General features: G+C 39.3%; 1 protein-coding gene across 1 annotated transcript in view; it reads left to right on the top strand.

The window, feature by feature from the left end:
- The window catches only part of LOC109881466 (up-regulator of cell proliferation-like), a 29,105-nt gene that overhangs the window by 8,562 nt on the left and 133 nt on the right, over nt 1-20,410 (top strand). Inside the window, 6 exon segments of the mRNA XM_031814648.1 lie at nt 5,098-5,395; nt 5,518-5,566; nt 5,755-6,015; nt 6,117-6,383; nt 6,614-6,883; nt 16,653-20,405. Of these exon segments, the coding sequence (XP_031670508.1) occupies nt 5,098-5,395; nt 5,518-5,566; nt 5,755-6,015; nt 6,117-6,383; nt 6,614-6,883; nt 16,653-19,222 (3,715 nt within the window). The 3' untranslated portion in view covers nt 19,223-20,405.

The raw sequence follows: 20,410 nt of genomic DNA, 5'->3' as shown, positions 1-20,410 counted from the left end.
TATGTAGGTTACCATGTGTTATATTATCATGAGAACAGATAGGTAGGTTATAATATGATGATAACAGATAGGTAGGTTACCATGTGTTATATTATCACGATAACAGATAGGTAGGTTACCATGTGTTATATTATCACGATAACAGATAGGTAGGTTACCATGTGTTATATTATCATGATAACAGATAGGTAGGTTACCATGTGTTATATTATCATGATAACAGATAGGTAGGTTAGCATGTGTTATATTATCATGATAACAGATAGGTAGGTTACCATGTGTTATATTATCATGATAACAGATAGGTAGGTTACCATGTGTTATATTATCATGATAACAGATAGGTAGGTTACCATGTGTTATATTATCATGATAACAGATAGGTAGGTTACCATGTGTTATATTATCATGATAACAGATAGGTAGGTTACCATGTGTTATATTATCATGATAACAGATAGGTAGGTTACCATGTGTTATATTATCATGATAACAGATAGGTAGGTTACCATGTGTTATATTATCATGATAACAGATAGGTAGGTTACCATGTGTTATATTATCATGATAACAGATAGGTAGGTTACCATGTGTTATATTATCATGATAACAGATAGGTAGGTTACCATGTGTTATATTATCATGATAACAGATAGGTAGGTTACCATGTGTTATATTATCATGATAACAGATAGGTAGGTTACCATGTGTTATATTATCATGATAACAGATAGGTAGGTTACCATGTGTTATATTATCATGATAACAGATAGGTAGGTTACCATGTGTTATATTATCATGATAACAGATAGGTAGGTTACCATGTGTTATATTATCATGATAACAGATAGGTAGGTTACCATGTGTTATATTATCATGATAACAGATAGGTAGGTTACCATGTGTTATATTATCATGATAACAGATAGGTAGGTTACCATGTGTTATATTATCATGATAACAGATAGGTAGGTTACCATGTGTTATATTATCATGATAACAGATAGGTAGGTTACCATGTGTTATATTATCATGATAACAGATAGGTAGGTTACCATGTGTTATATTATCATGATAACAGATAGGTAGGTTACCATGTGTTATATTATCATGATAACAGATAGGTAGGTTACCATGTGTTATATTATCATGATAACAGATAGGTAGGTTACCATGTGTTATATTATCATGATAACAGATAGGTAGGTTACCATGTGTTATATTATCATGATAACAGATAGGTAGGTTACCATGTGTTATATTATCATGAGAACAGATAGGTAGGTTACCATGTGTTATATTATCATGAGAACAGATAGGTAGGTTACCATGTGTTATATTATCATGAGAACAGATAGGTAGGTTACCATGTGTTATATTATCATGAGAACAGATAGGTAGGTTACCATGTGTTATATTATCATGAGAACAGATAGGTAGGTTACCATGTGTTATATTATCATGAGAACAGATAGGTAGGTTACCATGTGTTATATTATCATGAGAACAGATAGGTAGGTTACCATGTGTTATATTATCATGAGAACAGATAGGTAGGTTACCATGTGTTATATTATCATGAGAACAGATAGGTAGGTTACCATGTGTTATATTATCATGAGAACAGATAGGTAGGTTACCATGTGTTATATTATCATGAGAACAGATAGGTAGGTTACCATGTGTTATATTATCATGAGAACAGATAGGTAGGTTACCATGTGTTATATTATCATGAGAACAGATAGGTAGGTTACCATGTGTTATATTATCATGAGAACAGATAGGTAGGTTACCATGTGTTATATTATCATGAGAACAGATAGGTAGGTTACCATGTGTTATATTATCATGAGAACAGATAGGTAGGTTACCATGTGTTATATTATCATGAGAACAGATAGTTATAGGTAGGTTACCATGTGTTATATTATCATGATAACAGATAGTTATAGGTAGGTTACCATGTGTTATATTATCATGAGAACAGATAGGTAGGTTACCATGTGTTATATTATCATGAGAACAGATAGGTAGGTTACCATGTGTTATATTATCATGAGAACAGATAGGTAGGTTACCATGTGTTATATTATCATGATAACAGATAGTTATAGGTAGGTTACCATGTGTTATATTATCATGAGAACAGATAGGTAGGTTACCATGTGTTATATTATCATGAGAACAGATAGGTAGGTTATAATATGATGATAACAGATGGGTAGGTTACCATGTGTTATATTATCACGATAACAGATAGGTAGGTTACCATGTGTTATATTATCATGATAACAGATAGGTAGGTTACCATGTGTTATATTATCATGATAACAGAGTTATATGTAGGTTACCATGTGTTATATTATCATGAGAACAGATAGGTAGGTTACCATGTGTTATATTATCACGATAACAGATAGGTAGGTTACCATGTGTTATATTATCATGATAACAGATAGGTAGGTTACCATGTGTTATATTATCATGATAACAGATAGGTAGGTTACCATGTGTTATATTATCATGATAACAGATAGGTAGGTTACCATGTGTTATATTATCATGATAACAGATAGGTAGGTTACCATGTGTTATATTATCATGATAACAGATAGGTAGGTTACCATGTGTTATATTATCATGATAACAGATAGGTAGGTTACCATGTGTTATATTATCATGATAACAGATAGGTAGGTTACCATGTGTTATATTATCATGATAACAGATAGGTAGGTTACCATGTGTTATATTATCATGATAACAGATAGTTATAGGTAGGTTACCATGTGTTATATTATCATGAGAACAGATAGTTATAGGTAGGTTACCATGTGTTATATTATCATGAGAACAGATAGTTATAGGTAGGTTACCATGTGTTATATTATCATGATAACAGATAGGTAGGTTACCATGTGTTATATTATCATGATAACAGATAGGTAGGTTACCATGTGTTATATTATCATGATAACAGATAGGTAGGTTACCATGTGTTATATTATCATGATAACAGATAGGTAGGTTACCATGTGTTATATTATCATGATAACAGATAGGTAGGTTACCATGTGTTATATTATCATGATAACAGATAGGTAGGTTACCATGTGTTATATTATCATGATAACAGATAGGTAGGTTACCATGTGTTATATTATCATGATAACAGATAGGTAGGTTACCATGTGTTATATTATCATGATAACAGATAGGTAGGTTACCATGTGTTATATTATCATGATAACAGATAGGTAGGTTACCATGTGTTATATTATCATGATAACAGATAGGTAGGTTACCATGTGTTATATTATCATGATAACAGATAGGTAGGTTACCATGTGTTATATTATCATGATAACAGATAGGTAGGTTACCATGTGTTATATTATCATGATAACAGATAGGTAGGTTACCATGTGTTATATTATCATGATAACAGATAGGTAGGTTACCATGTGTTATATTATCATGATAACAGATAGGTAGGTTACCATGTGTTATATTATCATGATAACAGATAGGTAGGTTACCATGTGTTATATTATCATGATAACAGATAGGTAGGTTACCATGTGTTATATTATCATGATAACAGATAGGTAGGTTACCATGTGTTATATTATCATGATAACAGATAGGTAGGTTACCATGTGTTATATTATCATGATAACAGATGGGTAGGTTACCATGTGTTATATTATCACGATAACAGATAGGTAGGTTACCATGTGTTATATTATCACGATAACAGATAGGTAGGTTACCATGTGTTATATTATCATGATAACAGATAGGTAGGTTACCATGTGTTATATTATCATGATAACAGATAGGTAGGTTACCATGTGTTATATTATCATGATAACAGATAGTTATAGGTAGGTTACCATGTGTTATATTATCATGATAACAGATAGTTAGGTTATAATTTCATGATAACATACATTTTTAGGTAGGTTACCATGTGTTATATTATCATGATAACAGATAGTTATAGGTAGGTTACCATGTGTTATATTATCACGATAACAGATAGGTAGGTTACCATGTTATAATATCATGAGAACAGATAGTTATAGGTAGGTTACCATGTGTTATATTATCATGATAACAGATAGGTAGGTTACCATGTGTTATATTATCATGATAACAGATAGGTAGGTTACCATGTGTTATATTATCATGATAACAGATAGGTAGGTTACCATGTGTTATATTATCATGATAACAGATAGTTATAGGTAGGTTACCATGTGTTATATTATCACGATAACAGATAGGTAGGTTACCATGTGTTATATTATCATGATAACAGATAGGTAGGTTACCATGTGTTATATTATCATGATAACAGATAGTTATAGGTAGGTTACCATGTGTTATATTATCATGATAACAGATAGTTATAGGTAGGTTACCATGTGTTATATTATCATGATAACAGATAGGTAGGTTACCATGTTATATTATCATGATAACAGATAGGTAGGTTACCATATGTTATAATATCATGATAACAGATTGTTATAGGTAGGTTACCATGTGTTATAATATCATGATAACAGATAATTATAGGTAGGTTACCATGTGTTATTATCATGAGAACAGATAGGTAGGTTACCATGTGTTATAATATGATGATAACAGATAGGTAGGTTACCATGTGTTATATTATCATGATAACAGATAGTTATAGGTAGGTTACCATGTGTTATATTATCATGATAACATATAGTTGTAGGTAGGTTACCATGTGTTATATTATCATGATAACAGATAGTTATAGGTAGGTTACCATGTGTTATATTATCATGATAACATATAGTTGTAGGTAGGTTACCATGTGTTATATTATCATGATAACAGATAGTTATAGGTAGGTTACCATGTGTTATATTATCAGACCATTATGTGTTAAACTGAATGGATCAGGTTCTTGCTTTTTTTTCACATGCTTTTTAAAATAGAGGTTGGAATCAACTATGATGCCAAGGTACTTAAAATCAGATACCACCTGGAGCTTCTGAATGGATCAGGTTCTTTTGATCACTGTATTTAATAACTGTTATTTCCACTTCCCATCAGGCCAGGAGCGGTACCCTGTGATATCTGCTCTGAGGTCCAAGCTCTGAAGTTCTGTCAGACCTGCAGTGTGTCCTACTGTGAGACCCACATCAGACAGCACTATACAATACCTAAACTAAAGAGACACACACTGGTGGATGTGACTGGAGACCTGGTGCAGAAACTCTGTCAACATGACTACAGTTCTCTGGATGTGTTCTGTAGGACAGACCAGATGATGATCTGTAGTCAGTGTGCAGAGACAAACCACAAAGGACATGATACCACCCTCCATGAGATAAATAAAACAGGAAGACTGGTTTGTTTTCCTTCTCTTCATTGTCTGATGTATAGTATTTGATGGATAAGGAGGGGTTTGTGTCAAGAGAATAATAACATTTGTTTCACAGAAAGGATTGACTCTTTCTTTGGTTTACACAGCATAAGAGTTTTGATGGAGACCAACACACAACGCTGTCCTCAGATGATGGTAGGTATGGAAAGACAGAGTAAACTGACCCAAACAACATTATTTAATTTAAATAAACATTGAAGACGATACATTTAGTAAGATATCAATAGTTGTCTCTTAACTGCTGTGATGAATAGTACACATTTGTTTTTGTAATTTTATTTTCAATAGTGTGTTTTTTTTCTCTCTCGTTATTCCTTCACCAGTGCTGCCCCCTCCTGGTGACATCCAGGTCCTGTTGCTGACATTAGACTCTGTGTCTCTGAGCTGGAGTTCTCCTCAGGGGGTTAAAAGGCCACACAAGTTCAGGGTCACTTGGAAATGTGACGGGGAAACAAGCTCATCAATAGTGAAAGGCGGGTATCATCTTAAAATAAGCAGACTCAACCCTGGTAAAAAGTACCAGTTCAATGTGGCTACAGAGGGAGAAGATGGAAGACAAAGCAGATGGATCTCTGTATCCACAGGTAAAGAGTTTGGTTTTAGTCATATTTTACTGACATACTTTGTTGTTTTTTAAGAGATATGTTATGGATCTTCTTAAAACAAATCATGATTTTCGTTCCAGTGGTTCCACCCAGAGACTTAAAGGTAGACCATTTGAAAGATACCTCCTTCACTCTCCACTGGACCAAGGCTGAAGGGATGGAGATAGTTCCACAACGCTTCCTCATATCCTACTACAGCTCAGTAACTGACCTCCATGCAGAGAATACTGAAGACTGCCACACAACATTCTCAAACCTGCAACCTGGTACTGAGTACACTGTCAGTGTGTCTACTGTGCTGAAGAATGGGGAACAGAGTGAACCAGTCTCTACAACCATCTGCACTAGTAAGATATCTACCTCACCTTGTTACAGCTCAACTCTTTACCAGTAACCAGAACAGACATTTTGTTACATTACAAATCAACTATGGTTGTGACTTCTGTTTTTAACTTATTTTTTCCCAAATCAAAAGCAATTACAGACATGTTTATCCCTGGACTTATTCTATTTTTTCCTACTGTAGTATATTTCTAGAGTTATACTATAGCGTTGACAATAATGTATTTTCCCTTAGTACTTCCTGCTCCAGACCAGCTGACTGTTGACTCAGTGGACACCACATCAGCTGCTGTTAGCTGGAACCAGCCACCAGGATTGGACCAAACTCAACATCATTACCAGATCTCCTACCACTGTCCAGGGACAGAACCACACATCACTACCACATCTTCACCCAGCATCACTCTCTCGGACCTGCAAGGTGGAACTCAGTACTCCGTCACTGTCTGCACTGTGCTGGAAAATAGAAAGCAAAGTCAACTGGTGTCCACAACCTTCACCACAAGTAAGGAAGTACCCTAGTTAACTTTAATCAGTATTTCAGTGTAAAACACTTGTTATTGTGGACAGGATTTATAATCACATCATTATTTTCATTTATATTGAAGTAATAAGGCATGAGACCCTGTGGATTATCATGAATAACTCCTGACTAAGGGCTGTTCTTAGGAGGGTGTTATTCATGATAATTCTTGATTTCGAGGGTCTTATTGCTTTCACAAAACGGTTGCCAACAGATTTAAAAAAAGATGAACAACATGTTTTCATTGAAAATGTACTTTTAATGAGTAACTTAGTTTTATTTCATCCTTTCACCAGACAATATAGTCCAGGTAAAAGCCAGTTGTTAGTTTCCCCCCTTGCCTCTTCTTGTAAAGTGTTTACGAGCCCCTCAGGTGTGTCTGGTTCTACTGCTGTTGACTTCTTTATCTTCTCGTGGTCCTGCTCACTGATGGCTGCATGGTGCGTTGCCTTGTCCTTCCCCTGTCGCTGCAGTTGCTTAACGGTGCCCACGAAGATGTTGGATGTTGGATGTTGGATCTTTCATTAGACACCAGGAAAGGCTCAGAGGGGAGTTGTTATGTATCAGTTTAACTGGGTACAGAGACCCGTGTAGCTGCTCAGCCTGTACATTCCTCACACTGCCATAAAACTCCCCTGAATAGTATTCAACCCTTCTTTTGTAGTTGTCTAACGAGAAAGTTGTTCCCTTTTCACTTAGCCAGAACATGAAACATCTCAGCCCAGTTTGTCTGCTTGACTGTGTTGGTTCATTACGGCTCTTTTCCAGGGAGTCCAGGGGGTTATATTGGATCACTATATTGGATCACTCCAACAGGGTATCCTTCTGCGCTGCAGAATACATTCAGAGTAAGGATTTCAGATGAATCCCCTGTACCGGGTGGTGCTGAGGCTGACCCCCTTAAATAGCTGCCACCTCATTACTGCCTGTGAATCAGCGCAGAAGCATAGCACAGCTATTCAATAGCTTGGAGCAGCTAGCTAGTCTTACCATCTGGGTGCTCTGCTGTCCCCCCCACTTGGTTTGGCTTGTGCCATCTCGTTTGCGTTTTGTTCCTGTTTAAATGACTTTTAATGACAGTGTACCAACCTGGGCAATACACAGTTTGGTCTACCAGCATTGCAGCGATGAGGTTTTGTCTTACTTGTCTGTGAGACTTGTCAGTCCAACGGTACCCTCCCAGTTATAGCATTCGGGTTTGGGGACAGTGCCTACCCCGCCAGATCGAGAGACTGTGTATGTTTCTCTCCGGCGGATTTACAGCTCTCCCCTGAGAATGAGCTAGGTGTTGCGAGGCGCACCATATTTCATCTCTCACAGGGAGCAGCAATCTTGCCTAGACTCTTGTGTGTTCCATGGTGAACGAGCTATGCAATGTAGCTAGTTTAACGACAGGTGAAGATTACAGGACTATGCACAGATATAAACACACTTTCCCTTAAGTCTAGCCAACCTGAACCCCCCACGTACAGTGAGGGAAAAAAGTATTTGATCCCCTGCTGATTTTGTACGTTTGCCCACTGACAAAGAAATGATCCGTCTATAATTTTAATGGTAGGTTTATATGAACAGTGAGAGACAGAATAACAACAACAAAAATCTAGAAAAATGCATGTCAAAAATGTTATACATTTCTTTGCAAAAATGTTCTGAATTGCATTTTAATGAGGGAAAAAAGTATTTGATCCCTCTGCAAAACATGACTTACTACTTGGTGGCAAAACCCTTGTTGGCAATCACAGAGTTCAGACGTTTCTTGTATTTGGCCACCAGGTTTGCACACATCTCAGGAGGGATTTTGTCCCACTCCTCTTTGCAGATCTTCTCCAAGTCATTAAGGTTTCGAGGTTTGGCAACTCGAACCTTCAGCTCCCTCCACAGATTTTCTATGGGATTAAGGTCTGGAGACTGGCTAGGCCACTCCAGGACCTTAATGTGCTTCTTCTTGAGCCACTCCTTTGTTGCCTTGGCCGTGTGTTTTGGGTCATTGTCATGCTGGAGTACCCATCCACGACCCATTTTCAATGCCCTGGCGGAGGGAAGGAGGTTCTCACCCAAAATCTGACGTTACATGGCCCCGTCCATCAACCCTTTGATGCGGTGAAGTTGTCCTGTCCCCTTAGCAGAAAAACACCCCCAAAGCATAATGTTTCCACCTCCATGTTTGACGGTGGGGATGGTGTTCTTGGGGTCATAGGCAGCATTCCTCCTCCTCCAAACACGGCGAGTTGAGTTGATGCCAAAGAGCTCCATTTTGGTCTCATCTGACCACAACACTTTCACCCAGTTGTCCACTGAATCATTCAGATGTTCATTGGCAAACTTCAGATGGGCATGTATGTGTGCTTTCTTGAGCAGGGGGACCTTGCGGGCACTGCAGGATGTCAGTCCTTCACGGCGTAGTGTGTTACCAATTGTTTTCTTGGTGACTATGGTCCCAGCTGCCTTGAGATCATTGACAAGATCCTCCCGTGTAGTTCTGGGCTGATTCCTCACCGTTCTCATGATCATTGCAACTCCACGAGGTGAGATCTTGCATGGAACTCCAGGCCGAGGGAGATTGACAGTTCTTTTGTGTTTCTTTCATTTGCGAATAATCACACCAACTGTTGTCACCTTCTCACCAAGCTGCTTGGCGATGGTCTTGTTGCCCATTCCAGCCTTGTGTAGGTCTGTGGACAGATGTCTTTTATACAGGTAACAAACTGAGATTCGGAGCACTCCCTTTATGTGTGCTCCTAATCTCAGCTCATTACCTGTATAAAAGACACCTGGGAGCCAGAAATCTTTCTGATTCAGAGGGGGTCAAATACTTATTTCCCTCAATAAAATGCAAATCAATTTATAACATTTTTGATTTGTGTTTTTGTTGTTGTTATTCTGTCTCTCACTGTTCATATAAACCCACCATTAAAATTATAGACTGATCATGTCTTTGTCAAACGTACACAATCAGCAGGGGATCAAATACTTTTTTCCCTCACTGTATATAGCAAGAAATAAGCACTAAACGTGTGTGAGGTAGAACGTCCCTTCACGGATAGTGTATGAGACTGAAGCTGATACTGTAGGTCCTATTCTATACATATCATACAGTATTGTGCAGTGTTTCCTATAGACAGAGTGTTATTACACTGTCGGCTTCATTTTCCACTATTTCCAATGGAAACTCACATCTCAGTTCTATTACAGTCCTTGTGCCCAAGAACACCAAGGTAACCTGCCTGAATAACTACCGACCCGCAGCACTCACATCTGTAGCCAGGAAGTGCTTTGAAAGGCCGGTCATGGCTCACATTAACACCATTATCCCAGATGACAAAAGGAACACGTATGTGAGGATGCTGTTCATTGACTAAGCTCAGCATTCAACAGCACAGTGCTCTGAAAGCTTATCACTAAGCTAAGGATCCTGGGACTAAACACCTACCTCTGCATCTGGATCCTGGACTTCCCGACGGGCAGCCCCAGGTGGTAAGGGTTGGTAACAACACATCTGCTACGCTGATCCTCAAGACGGGGGCCCCTCAGGGGTGCATGCTCAGTCCCATCCTTTGCTCCCTGTTCACACAAGAATGCACGGCCAAGCACGACTCCAACACCATCATTAAGTTTGCCGACGACACAACGGTGGCCGAAGACACATCATGCCACGTGTTACCATTACAGGGTGGTGGTGGTGGTGTGATGGTGAGGGCTGTGTTTTTAGTCCGGGCTCTGGCTGGGCCACTCAAGGACATTCCGAGACTTGTCCCGAAGCCTTTCTTGCATTGTTTTGGGTTTATCAAAATGTGGAAAAAGTCAAGGGGTATGAATACTTTCCGAAGGCACTTTACAGAGTGTATTGCCATTAGAGGAACGTTTGAATGCCACAGGATATCTGGACATCATTGTCGATCAGGTTCATCCCTTCATGGCAGCAGTGTATCCATCTGCTAATGGATTTGTTCAGCAGGATTATGCCCCATGTCACAAGGCTAGGATTGTCCAGGAATCTTTCCACGAACATGACAGTGAATTCAGCTTACTGCAGTAGCCTGCCCAGCAACCAGATCTCAATCCAATGAGATGGAATGAACTATTCAGAGTAGAGATCCACTACCAGCCAACTTGACACAACTATGGGAAGCATTGGAGTCAGCCTGGGCCAGCATCGCTCTGGAACTCTTTCTACACCTTATAGAGTCTGTCACCCAATAAATGTAGGTTGTTCTGAGGGAAAAGGGGGGTGCAACTCAATATTAAGAAGGTGTTCTTAATGTTTTGTACAATCAGTGTAAATAGCAACACCATGTTATCTATATAATTAACCTTGTTTCTTAGGCTACATATGTTAATGTGGCTATTTTTAGGACCTTTCTGAGTTGCTTGATATTTTTTTATTGCTTTACTGGGAGAAGACATCAATCAATCAAATATATTTATAAAGCCCTTTTTACATCAGCCGATATCACAAAGTGCTTTACAGAAACCCAGCCTAAAACCCCAAACAGCGACCAATGCAGGTGTAGAAGCATTGTGGCTAGGAAAAACTGCCTAGAAAGGAAGAAACCTAGAAAGGAACCAGGCTCTGAGGGGTGGCCAGTCCTCTTCTGGCTGTGCTGGGTGGAGATTATAAGAGTACATGGCCATTAAGGCCAGATCTTTCTCCAAGATGTTCAAATGTTCATAGATGACCAGCAGGGTCAAATAATAATCACAGTGGTTGTAGAGGGTGCAACAGGTAAGTACATCAGGAATAAATGTCACTTGGCATTTAGATGTTGAAATAGCAGGTATGGTAGAGAGTTGAAAACAGCAGGTCTGGGACTCGGTGGCACGTTCAGTGAACAGGTCAGTGTTCCATAGCTGCAGGCAGAAGAGTTGAAACTGGTGCAGCAGCACGACCAGGTGGACTGGGGACAGCAAGGAGTCATCAGGACAGGTAGTCCCGAGGCATGGTCCTAGCGCTCAGGTCCTCTGGGAGGGGACGGAGGATGGGAGAGAATTAGAAATAGCATACTTAAATTCACACAGGACACTGGATAATAACACCAGATATAACAAACTGACCCTGGCCCCCCGGCACATAGACTACTGCAGCATAGATCCTAGACACTGAGACGGGGGGGTCGGAAGACACTGTGTACACGGCAGGATATAACCCCATCTTCTTTGCCAAAGCACATCCCCAACAGATATCAACAGACCACCAACCTACTACCCCTATAAGTCAGGTTCATAGGCACATGATGACTGCTGACAGTAGCTGTAGGATAAAATTAAGTTACTTACATTACAATTGACAACATCCCTGGGAATTTACAGCAGCATTGACAGCTCAGCGACACAATGGTAGGGGTTATCTGAGCAGGGCTTGGGTCACTGATAAGTCATTGTCTCAACACGCTCTTGAATTACGAGGACAGAGCCCAGGCACTAAGATGATTTTGATGGACTCTGTCATTCCTGTAGAGCATCTTCTGTTTCCAAAAGGTGTTGAAGTTACCTATAAAAGTTATGCCAACAGGTCTACAGTAGTCTTTTAGCCAGATGTGTAATGCCAGTAGCCTGCTGAATCTTCCGCTGTTGCTGCTGAGCAAATACACAGGGCCTGAAATAACCGACCGCTTTTTGGAGTCTTTCAGAGTTAGAATCAGTTCTTTAAAATCCAGTTTCAGCAGTTCCGAGCTGCTCTCCTATCATTTTACCCCAAATGGACAACAAGAGTGTCAGTCCCCGGGCAGCTGTCGTAGAACGGTAGGAAGCAGCCCAAATCCTATCTGGTGCTTGTGCACTTTGATTTACGGCCTAGTAACAGTGTCTGCTCAGATAAGATCTGTAGTCAGGTCTGAGAGAAGGACATACATCTGAAGCCTTCTATTTCTCTCTGCCATGTATATATTCCTGCTGTGTGATGTGATTGCATGATATATTATAGCAGCCATTGTTAGAACAGCATGCCATATGTTGCTTTACTTTACGACAATTGCAGCTGTGTGTGTGGTGGAGACAAAGTGTATAGTGATGGTCCTCAACATCATGTTTTAACCAGACATCACTGTAGTCAGCAGAACCTATGGCATCAGTTAATAGCTGGGGAGGGTATTCACAGCCAACCACTCAGACCAAATCAATTGTTATTTGTCACATGCGCCGTATATCGTGAAATGCTTACTTACAAGCCCTTAACCAACAATGCAGTTTTAAGAAAATAGTTAAAATATTTAAAAAATATATTTACTAATTAAAATTAAAAAATCACAAAAAGTAACACACTAAAATAACAATGAGGCTATATACAGGGGGCACCGGTACCGAGTCAATGTGTGAGGGTACATATTAGTAGAGGTCATTTGTAGGTGTAAAGTTTCTATACATGGATAATAAACAGCGAGTAGCTGCAGTGTAAAAGCAAAGGTGGGGGATGGGGGGGGGGGGGGGGGGGGTCAATGCAACTAGTCCTGGTGGCCATTTGATTAATTGTTAAGCAGTCTTATGGCTTGGGGGTAGAAGCTGTTAAGGATCTTTTAGGACCTAGACATGGCGCTCCGGTACCGCTTGCCGTGCGGTAGAAGCAAGAACAGTCTATGACCTGGGTGACTGGAGTCTTTGACACATTTTTGGGCCTTCCTCTGACACCACCTAGTATATAGGTCCTGGATGGCAGGAATCTTGGCCCCAGTAATATACTGGGCTGTACGCAATACCCTCTAGCACCTTGGAGTCAGAGGCCGAGCAATTGCCATACCAGGCGGTGATGCAACTGGTCAGGATGCTCGCGATGGTGTAGAGGACCCATGGCAAATATTTTCAGCTCCAGCTAGCCATTTTTTCATGGTCCTCGGTCTCCGGATTTAGTGACCAATAGATGCACCACTGGGGGGCTTTTCTGAGGCAGGATGAACTGTCATCTTGATATAGAAGGATACTCTACCAATGTAGCATAGCTACTGGACCTCGGGGCTGACATCATCATGATCATAAAGCAGTACAGCAGGAAGTCATGTAGCTCCATAATCTCAGAATCAGTCAAATGTAACATCGTAGAGCAGAGGATCATGGGCCCTGATATTGAGGGACTAAAAGAGAAGCAGTATCAGCGTTGCTGCAGAATTGAGTGGCCCAGAGCCCAGAGCTAGCGGTCAGTGTTGACGAAGGAACCAGAACCATGATGAGTTCCAGTATATTTTCATTGGCTGCTAGAATCAATGTTTAACAGATGCTCAGTATGCAGGTAGTATAACATGAGAGGACATGTAATGTAGAGACATGAGAGGACATCTAATGTAGAGATACTGATATAGTTCTAGAAACAGGACATGTTGTAATGTATAGAGATACTGATATAGTTCTAGAAACAGGACATGTTGTAACGTATAGAGATACTGCTATAGTTCTAGAAACAGGACATGTTGTAATGTATAGAGATACTGATATAGTTCTAGAAACAGGACATGTTGTAATGTAGAGAGATACTGATATAGTTCTAGAAACTGGACATGTAATGTATAGAGATACTGATATAGTTCTAGAAACAGGACATGCTGTAATGTATAGAGATACTGATATAGATCTAGAAACAGGACATGTTGTAACGTATAGAGATACTGATATAGATCTAGAAACAGGACATGCTGTAATGTATAGACATACTGATATAGATCTAGAAACAGGACATGTTGTAATGTATAGAGATACTGATATAGATCTAGAAACAGGACATGTTGTAATGTATAGAGATACTGATATAGTTCTAGAAACAGGACATGTTGTAATGTATAGAGATACTGATATAGATCTAGAAACAGGACATGTTGTAATGTATAGAGATACTGATATAGTTCTAGAAACAGGACATGTTGTAATGTATAGAGATACTGATATAGTTCTAGAAACAGGACATGTTGTAATGTATAGAGATACTGATATAGTTCTAGAAACAGGACATGTAATGTATAGAGATACTGGTTTAGTTCTAGAAACAGGACATGTTGTAATGTATAGAGATACTGATATAGATCTAGAAACAGGACATGTTGTAATGTAGACATACTGATATAGATCTAGAAACAGGACATGTTGTAATGTATATAGATACTGATATAGTTCTAGAAACAGGACATGTTGTAATGTATAGACATACTGATATAGATCTAGAAACAGGACATGTTGTAATGTATAGAGATACTGATATAGATCTAGAAACAGGACATGTTGTAATGTATAGAGATACTGATATAGATCTAGAAACAGGACATGTTGTAATGTATAGAGGTACTGATATAGATCTAGAAACAGGACATGTTGTAATGTATAGAGATACTGATATAGTTCTAGAAACAGGACATGTTGTAATGTATAGAGATACTGATATAGATCTAGAAACAGGACATGTTGTAATGTATAGAGATACTGATATGGTTCTAGAAACAGGACATGTTGTAATGTATAGAGGTACTGATATGGTTCTAGAAACAGGACATGTTGTAATGTATAGAGATACTGATATAGTTCTAGAAACAGGACATGTTGTAATGTATAGAGATACTGATATAGATCTAGAAACAGGACATGTTGTAATGTATAGAGATACTGATATGGTTCTAGAAACAGGACATGTTGTAATGTATAGAGATACTGATATAGTTCTAGAAACAGGACATGTTGTAATGTATAGAGATACTGATATAGATCTAGAAACAGGACATGTTGTAATGTATAGAGATACTGATATAGTTCTAGAAACAGGACATGTTGTAATGTATAGAGATACTGATATAGATCTAGAAACAGGACATGTTGTAATGTATAGAGATACTGATATGGTTCTAGAAACAGGACATGTTGTAATGTATAGAGATACTGATATAGATCTAGAAACAGGACATGTTGTAATGTATAGAGATACTGATATAGATCTAGAAACAGGACATGTTGTAATGTATAGAGATACTGATATAGTTCTAGAAACAGGACATGTTGTAATGTATAGAGATACTGATATGGTTCTAGAAACAGGACATGTTGTAATGTATAGAGATACTGATATAGTTCTAGAAACAGGACATGTTGTAATGTATAGAGATACTGATATAGATCTAGAAACAGGACATGTTGTAATGTATAGAGATACTGATATAGTTCTAGAAACAGGACATGTTGTAATGTATAGAGATACTGATATAGATCTAGAAACAGGACATGTTGTAATGTATAGAGATACTGATATGGTTCTAGAAACAGGACATGTTGTAATGTATAGAGATACTGATATAGATCTAGAAACAGGACATGTTGTAATGTATAGAGATACTGATATAGATCTAGAAACAGGACATGTTGTAATGTATAGAGATACTGATATAGTTCTAGAAACAGGACATGTTATTATACCTTTATTCCATACTGTAATGTAGAGAGCTATATCAGTATCTCTATCACAATAAATACAGTTAGCTGACATGTTCTCCATTGAATTGCAGTAAAATGGCTGCTTCCACATTTAACCAAACATAACTTACCATACGATATCTGATCTCATAACAGCTCCCTTAGGAGTTAACGAGGTCAATGGATTCACAGCTCAAACTGTATCTGAATTCACATGTTTGCTTTCATTTCTGTGAGTCACTGTGTCACAGAGATGGTCTGCCTCTGCTTGCTTTAACTTCATCTAAAGTACAGTGTAAAACACCTGTTAGTGTGGTTTTCTGCTTCACGTTGAAGAGGATTTGTAATCATGGCTCTCTTTTTTAATTTCTATCTACAGGATCCTGTCTGATGGAGCTGTTGTCAAAGACTGGACTGGAAGATCATTATGAAAACAAGCTGATGTTAAGTACTGTCCTTGAGATAAATGCTGATACTACATCAGATGAACCTCTTACCACTATGCAGTCACTTCCAGGGGCCTTCCTGAAGAAATTAATGATGGCAAATGTGAATGCCAGGAGTGTCAAATGTATGTCCTCTGACCAGGAGGTTTCCTATTGTGATGTAGACAACCTGGACACTGACTCTGATACTAGTGATGTCATTAATCCACTGGACCTGATAACTGCCCTGTTTCTGTGTTCAGATGGTTTCCTGCAGCAGGAGATGGTCCAGAAAATGTCCATGTGTCAGTTTGCTGTTCCTCTGCTGCTGCCCAACTGTGACACAAAACAAAGCACTTTGATGCTGTGGGCCTTGAGGGACATAGTGAGGAAGTTTAGATCGTCTTCACAAACATCCACAAAGGCTTTTGTGGAGGACAGACTTGTTGTCTCTGATATTCCTATGGTGTCCTTTGTTAGGCTAGGAGAGAGCAGCTTGTCCAAGTCTCAGATCTTGAACAAGTTGCTTAGTAACCCTCAGCAGTACCATGACACATTTGTTCATCGTGATATGGAATGTGGAGACATCCCTCATAGAATCTCAGATGGTCTGGTTGAAATCAGCTGGTACCTTCCATGTGGGAACCGAAACATAGACATGTTCACTAAGCCTGTGGTGGTGGCCAATCACAGAGGAAACATCAGGTCCTTTGATACACAGTTCTCCTTTCTGTGTCAAACATCAGCTGCGGTTTACATTTTCATTGATGATTTTGAGGCAGATCTCAAGGTTTTGGAAGGAAAAATCACAAAAGCAGAGTTATTTCTGGTTGTCAACTCTCAGAATAAAACATTCAGGGTGGACACATTGAAGAAAATAATCACAAACTACAGTATCAACCCCACAAATGTGATTGTGAAGAAGAAGCAGAATGATGCAGAATTTGTCAAAACCCTGCAGTCATCTGTGGGTGACATCATTGAAAAAAGTAAAAACAGATTGACAATTGAAAACATGGCTGATGTGGCTCATCAGTTTGGGATTCTGGTTGATGAAGACAGTGAGTGTCAGAGTGCCAGGAAGATGGCAGATGAAATCACCAGCAACATCAAAGACACAATTAAATTCAAAGACAAACAGCTACCCTTACAAGGGCAAATCTGGAAAGAGCTTTCCCAGTTGGAGAAAGAGAGGTGTAGACTGAGAAAAGCAGGGGATCAAGACATTGAACTCTACAGGAGCTCTCTGAAGAAAAGGGAGGAAGAGCTGAGAAAGAAACAATATACATTTTACATGTCAGATGCAATGAAAAGGTTCATTTTAGGATTGTCAGGTTCAGCTGAGCGTTCCTATTTCCTCAAATGGATGCGGATAAATCTGGACAATCTGTCACGTCAGAACCTGTCTGCTTTGAGGGACCGGTACAAAGATCTTTGCCAACATTCTCCGGAGAAAAAAGACGACATTAAAGATTTGGATAAGCAATTATCTGACTGTTCCTTGGGTCTTGAACACTTCCTGCGTGAGTTGGGCCAGTTATATGAAGCTGCCTGCTTCCTCCCTCAAGACAGTCCTCAAAGGAAACAGATGGAGCATCTCCCTGGATTGTGTGCTCAGATGCTGTTGGATGGTTTCCCCATTGAGCTTGTGGATGGAGATGCATCAAATATCCCTCTGAAATGGATTTCAGCTGTTCTGACTCAGCTTCATAATCTTGTGGACTCTAACAGTAAGATCCTGGTTGTCTCAGTTTTAGGGGTCCAAAGCACTGGGAAGTCCACTCTCCTCAACACCATGTTTGGGGTCCAGTTTGCTGTCAGCAGTGGAAGATGCATCAGAGGTGCCTTCATGCTACTGATTAAAGTCAACAAAGAACTCAAGGAGGAGCTGAAATGTGACTTCATCATGATCATTGACACAGAGGGGTTGAAATCACCAGAGTTGGCTCAACTTGATGATAGCTATGAACATGACAATGAACTGGCCACACTGGTGATAGGACTCAGTGATGTCACTATCATCAACATCTCCATGGAGAACTCCACAGAGATGAAAGACATTCTGCAGATTGTTGTTCATACCTTCCTCAGGATGAAGGAAGTGGGGAAGAAGCCGATATGTCATTTTGTGCACCAGAATGTGTCAGACATGTCTGCTCATGACAACAACATGAGGGACAGGAAGAAGTTGTTGGAACAGTTGAATGAAATGACCCAGGCAGCAGCCAGAATGGAGAAGAAGGAGAATATCACTGACGTGATGGAGTATGATCCAGACACAAGCAGCTGCTACATCCCAGGACTCTGGCATGGGACTCCCCCGATGGCTCCAGTCAATGCTGGCTACAGTGAGGCTGTGTACGATTTAAAAAAGAGCTTGATGCAAGACTTAATCAAATGCCAGAGTAATGATGACATGACACATTTCCTGAAGTGGACAGAAAGCTTGTGGGAGTCTGTCAAATTGGATAAATGAATTGTAAGTGTCAGAAACAGCTTGGTTGCAGATGCATACGCCAGTTAATGCTTTAAGTACAATGGTTGGAACGGTCCTTCAAGAAGGACATTTATTCCTGGATAATGGGTGCTGATAGCAGAATATAAAACTGATCCAAACCCCCAAATGAGCATATGAATCGTGCTGAAGGACTTGTCCTGTCATCCCAATGGTGGAAGCAGCTTATTACTGTCACTAGGACAGCAGAATCCCTGCCCATCAGGTTATAAGTGTTCTAAGTTACCAGTTAGAATAGTAGAATACACAACAAGGTGCAATTTAGAAATGTGGTTTTATATCAGCAGTTTTTCTCTTGTTATGTAAGTCATTGACACTCAGTCATTTAGCCCATGTCAGCAAAACATTTTTAGATTGCTAAGTTAGTTTAGCGGCCAGCTATCTAAACTATTATGGTTGAATTACCTGCTGGGTGGGGCCCCTATTGTTTTTGTATGTCAGTCTAATTCAGATATTATATTAAAAACTGCAACCATTTTTCTCCAACCTACTGCAATATGTGTAGAATTCCAGCAAACTTGCTTTAAAATTGTCACATTTTCTCTACACCCCATGGCAAAAGGTGTGAAATTGCATGAAGTTGACAAAAAAGTGTACAAAATGTATCTCTGCTGTCAAAATGCAATACATTTTATTGTATGGATGTGGGTATACAGACCTTCGAGCAACTGAGGTCCCTTATGAGCTGGTTTTGTGGCCCATCCCTGGTCTATGGCATGGAAAGAGCAGGTGTCCTTAATGTTTTGTATACTCAGTGTATACAGTCAGGATGGAAAAACGCTTTCAGTGGATAAGACTGACAGATACCTGCAGTATAGGAAGGAAGGAGGAGTTATACCATAATGTAGACTGACAGATACCTGCAGTATAGGAAGGAAGGAGGAGTTATACCATAATGTAGACTGACAGATACCTGCAGTTTAGGATGGAAGGACGAGTTATACCATACATACTGTAGACTGACAGATACCTGCAGTATAGGAAGGAAGGATGAGTTATACCATACATACTGTAGACTGACAGATACCTGCAGTATAGGAAGGTGTTGTACCATACATACTGTAGACTGACAGATACCTGCAGTATAGGAAGGAGTTATACCATACATGCTGTAGACTGACAGATACCAGCAGTATAGGAAGGAGTTATACCATACATACTGTAGACTGACAGATACCTGCAGTATAGGAAGGTGTT

The sequence above is a fragment of the Oncorhynchus kisutch genome, unplaced genomic scaffold, assembly GCF_002021735.2.
Source record: "Oncorhynchus kisutch isolate 150728-3 unplaced genomic scaffold, Okis_V2 Okis07a-Okis12b_hom, whole genome shotgun sequence".
NCBI lineage: Eukaryota > Metazoa > Chordata > Actinopteri > Salmoniformes > Salmonidae > Oncorhynchus > Oncorhynchus kisutch.
The sequence above is the reverse complement of the archived record's forward strand: the minus strand, read 5'-3'. Positions and strand labels throughout refer to the sequence as shown.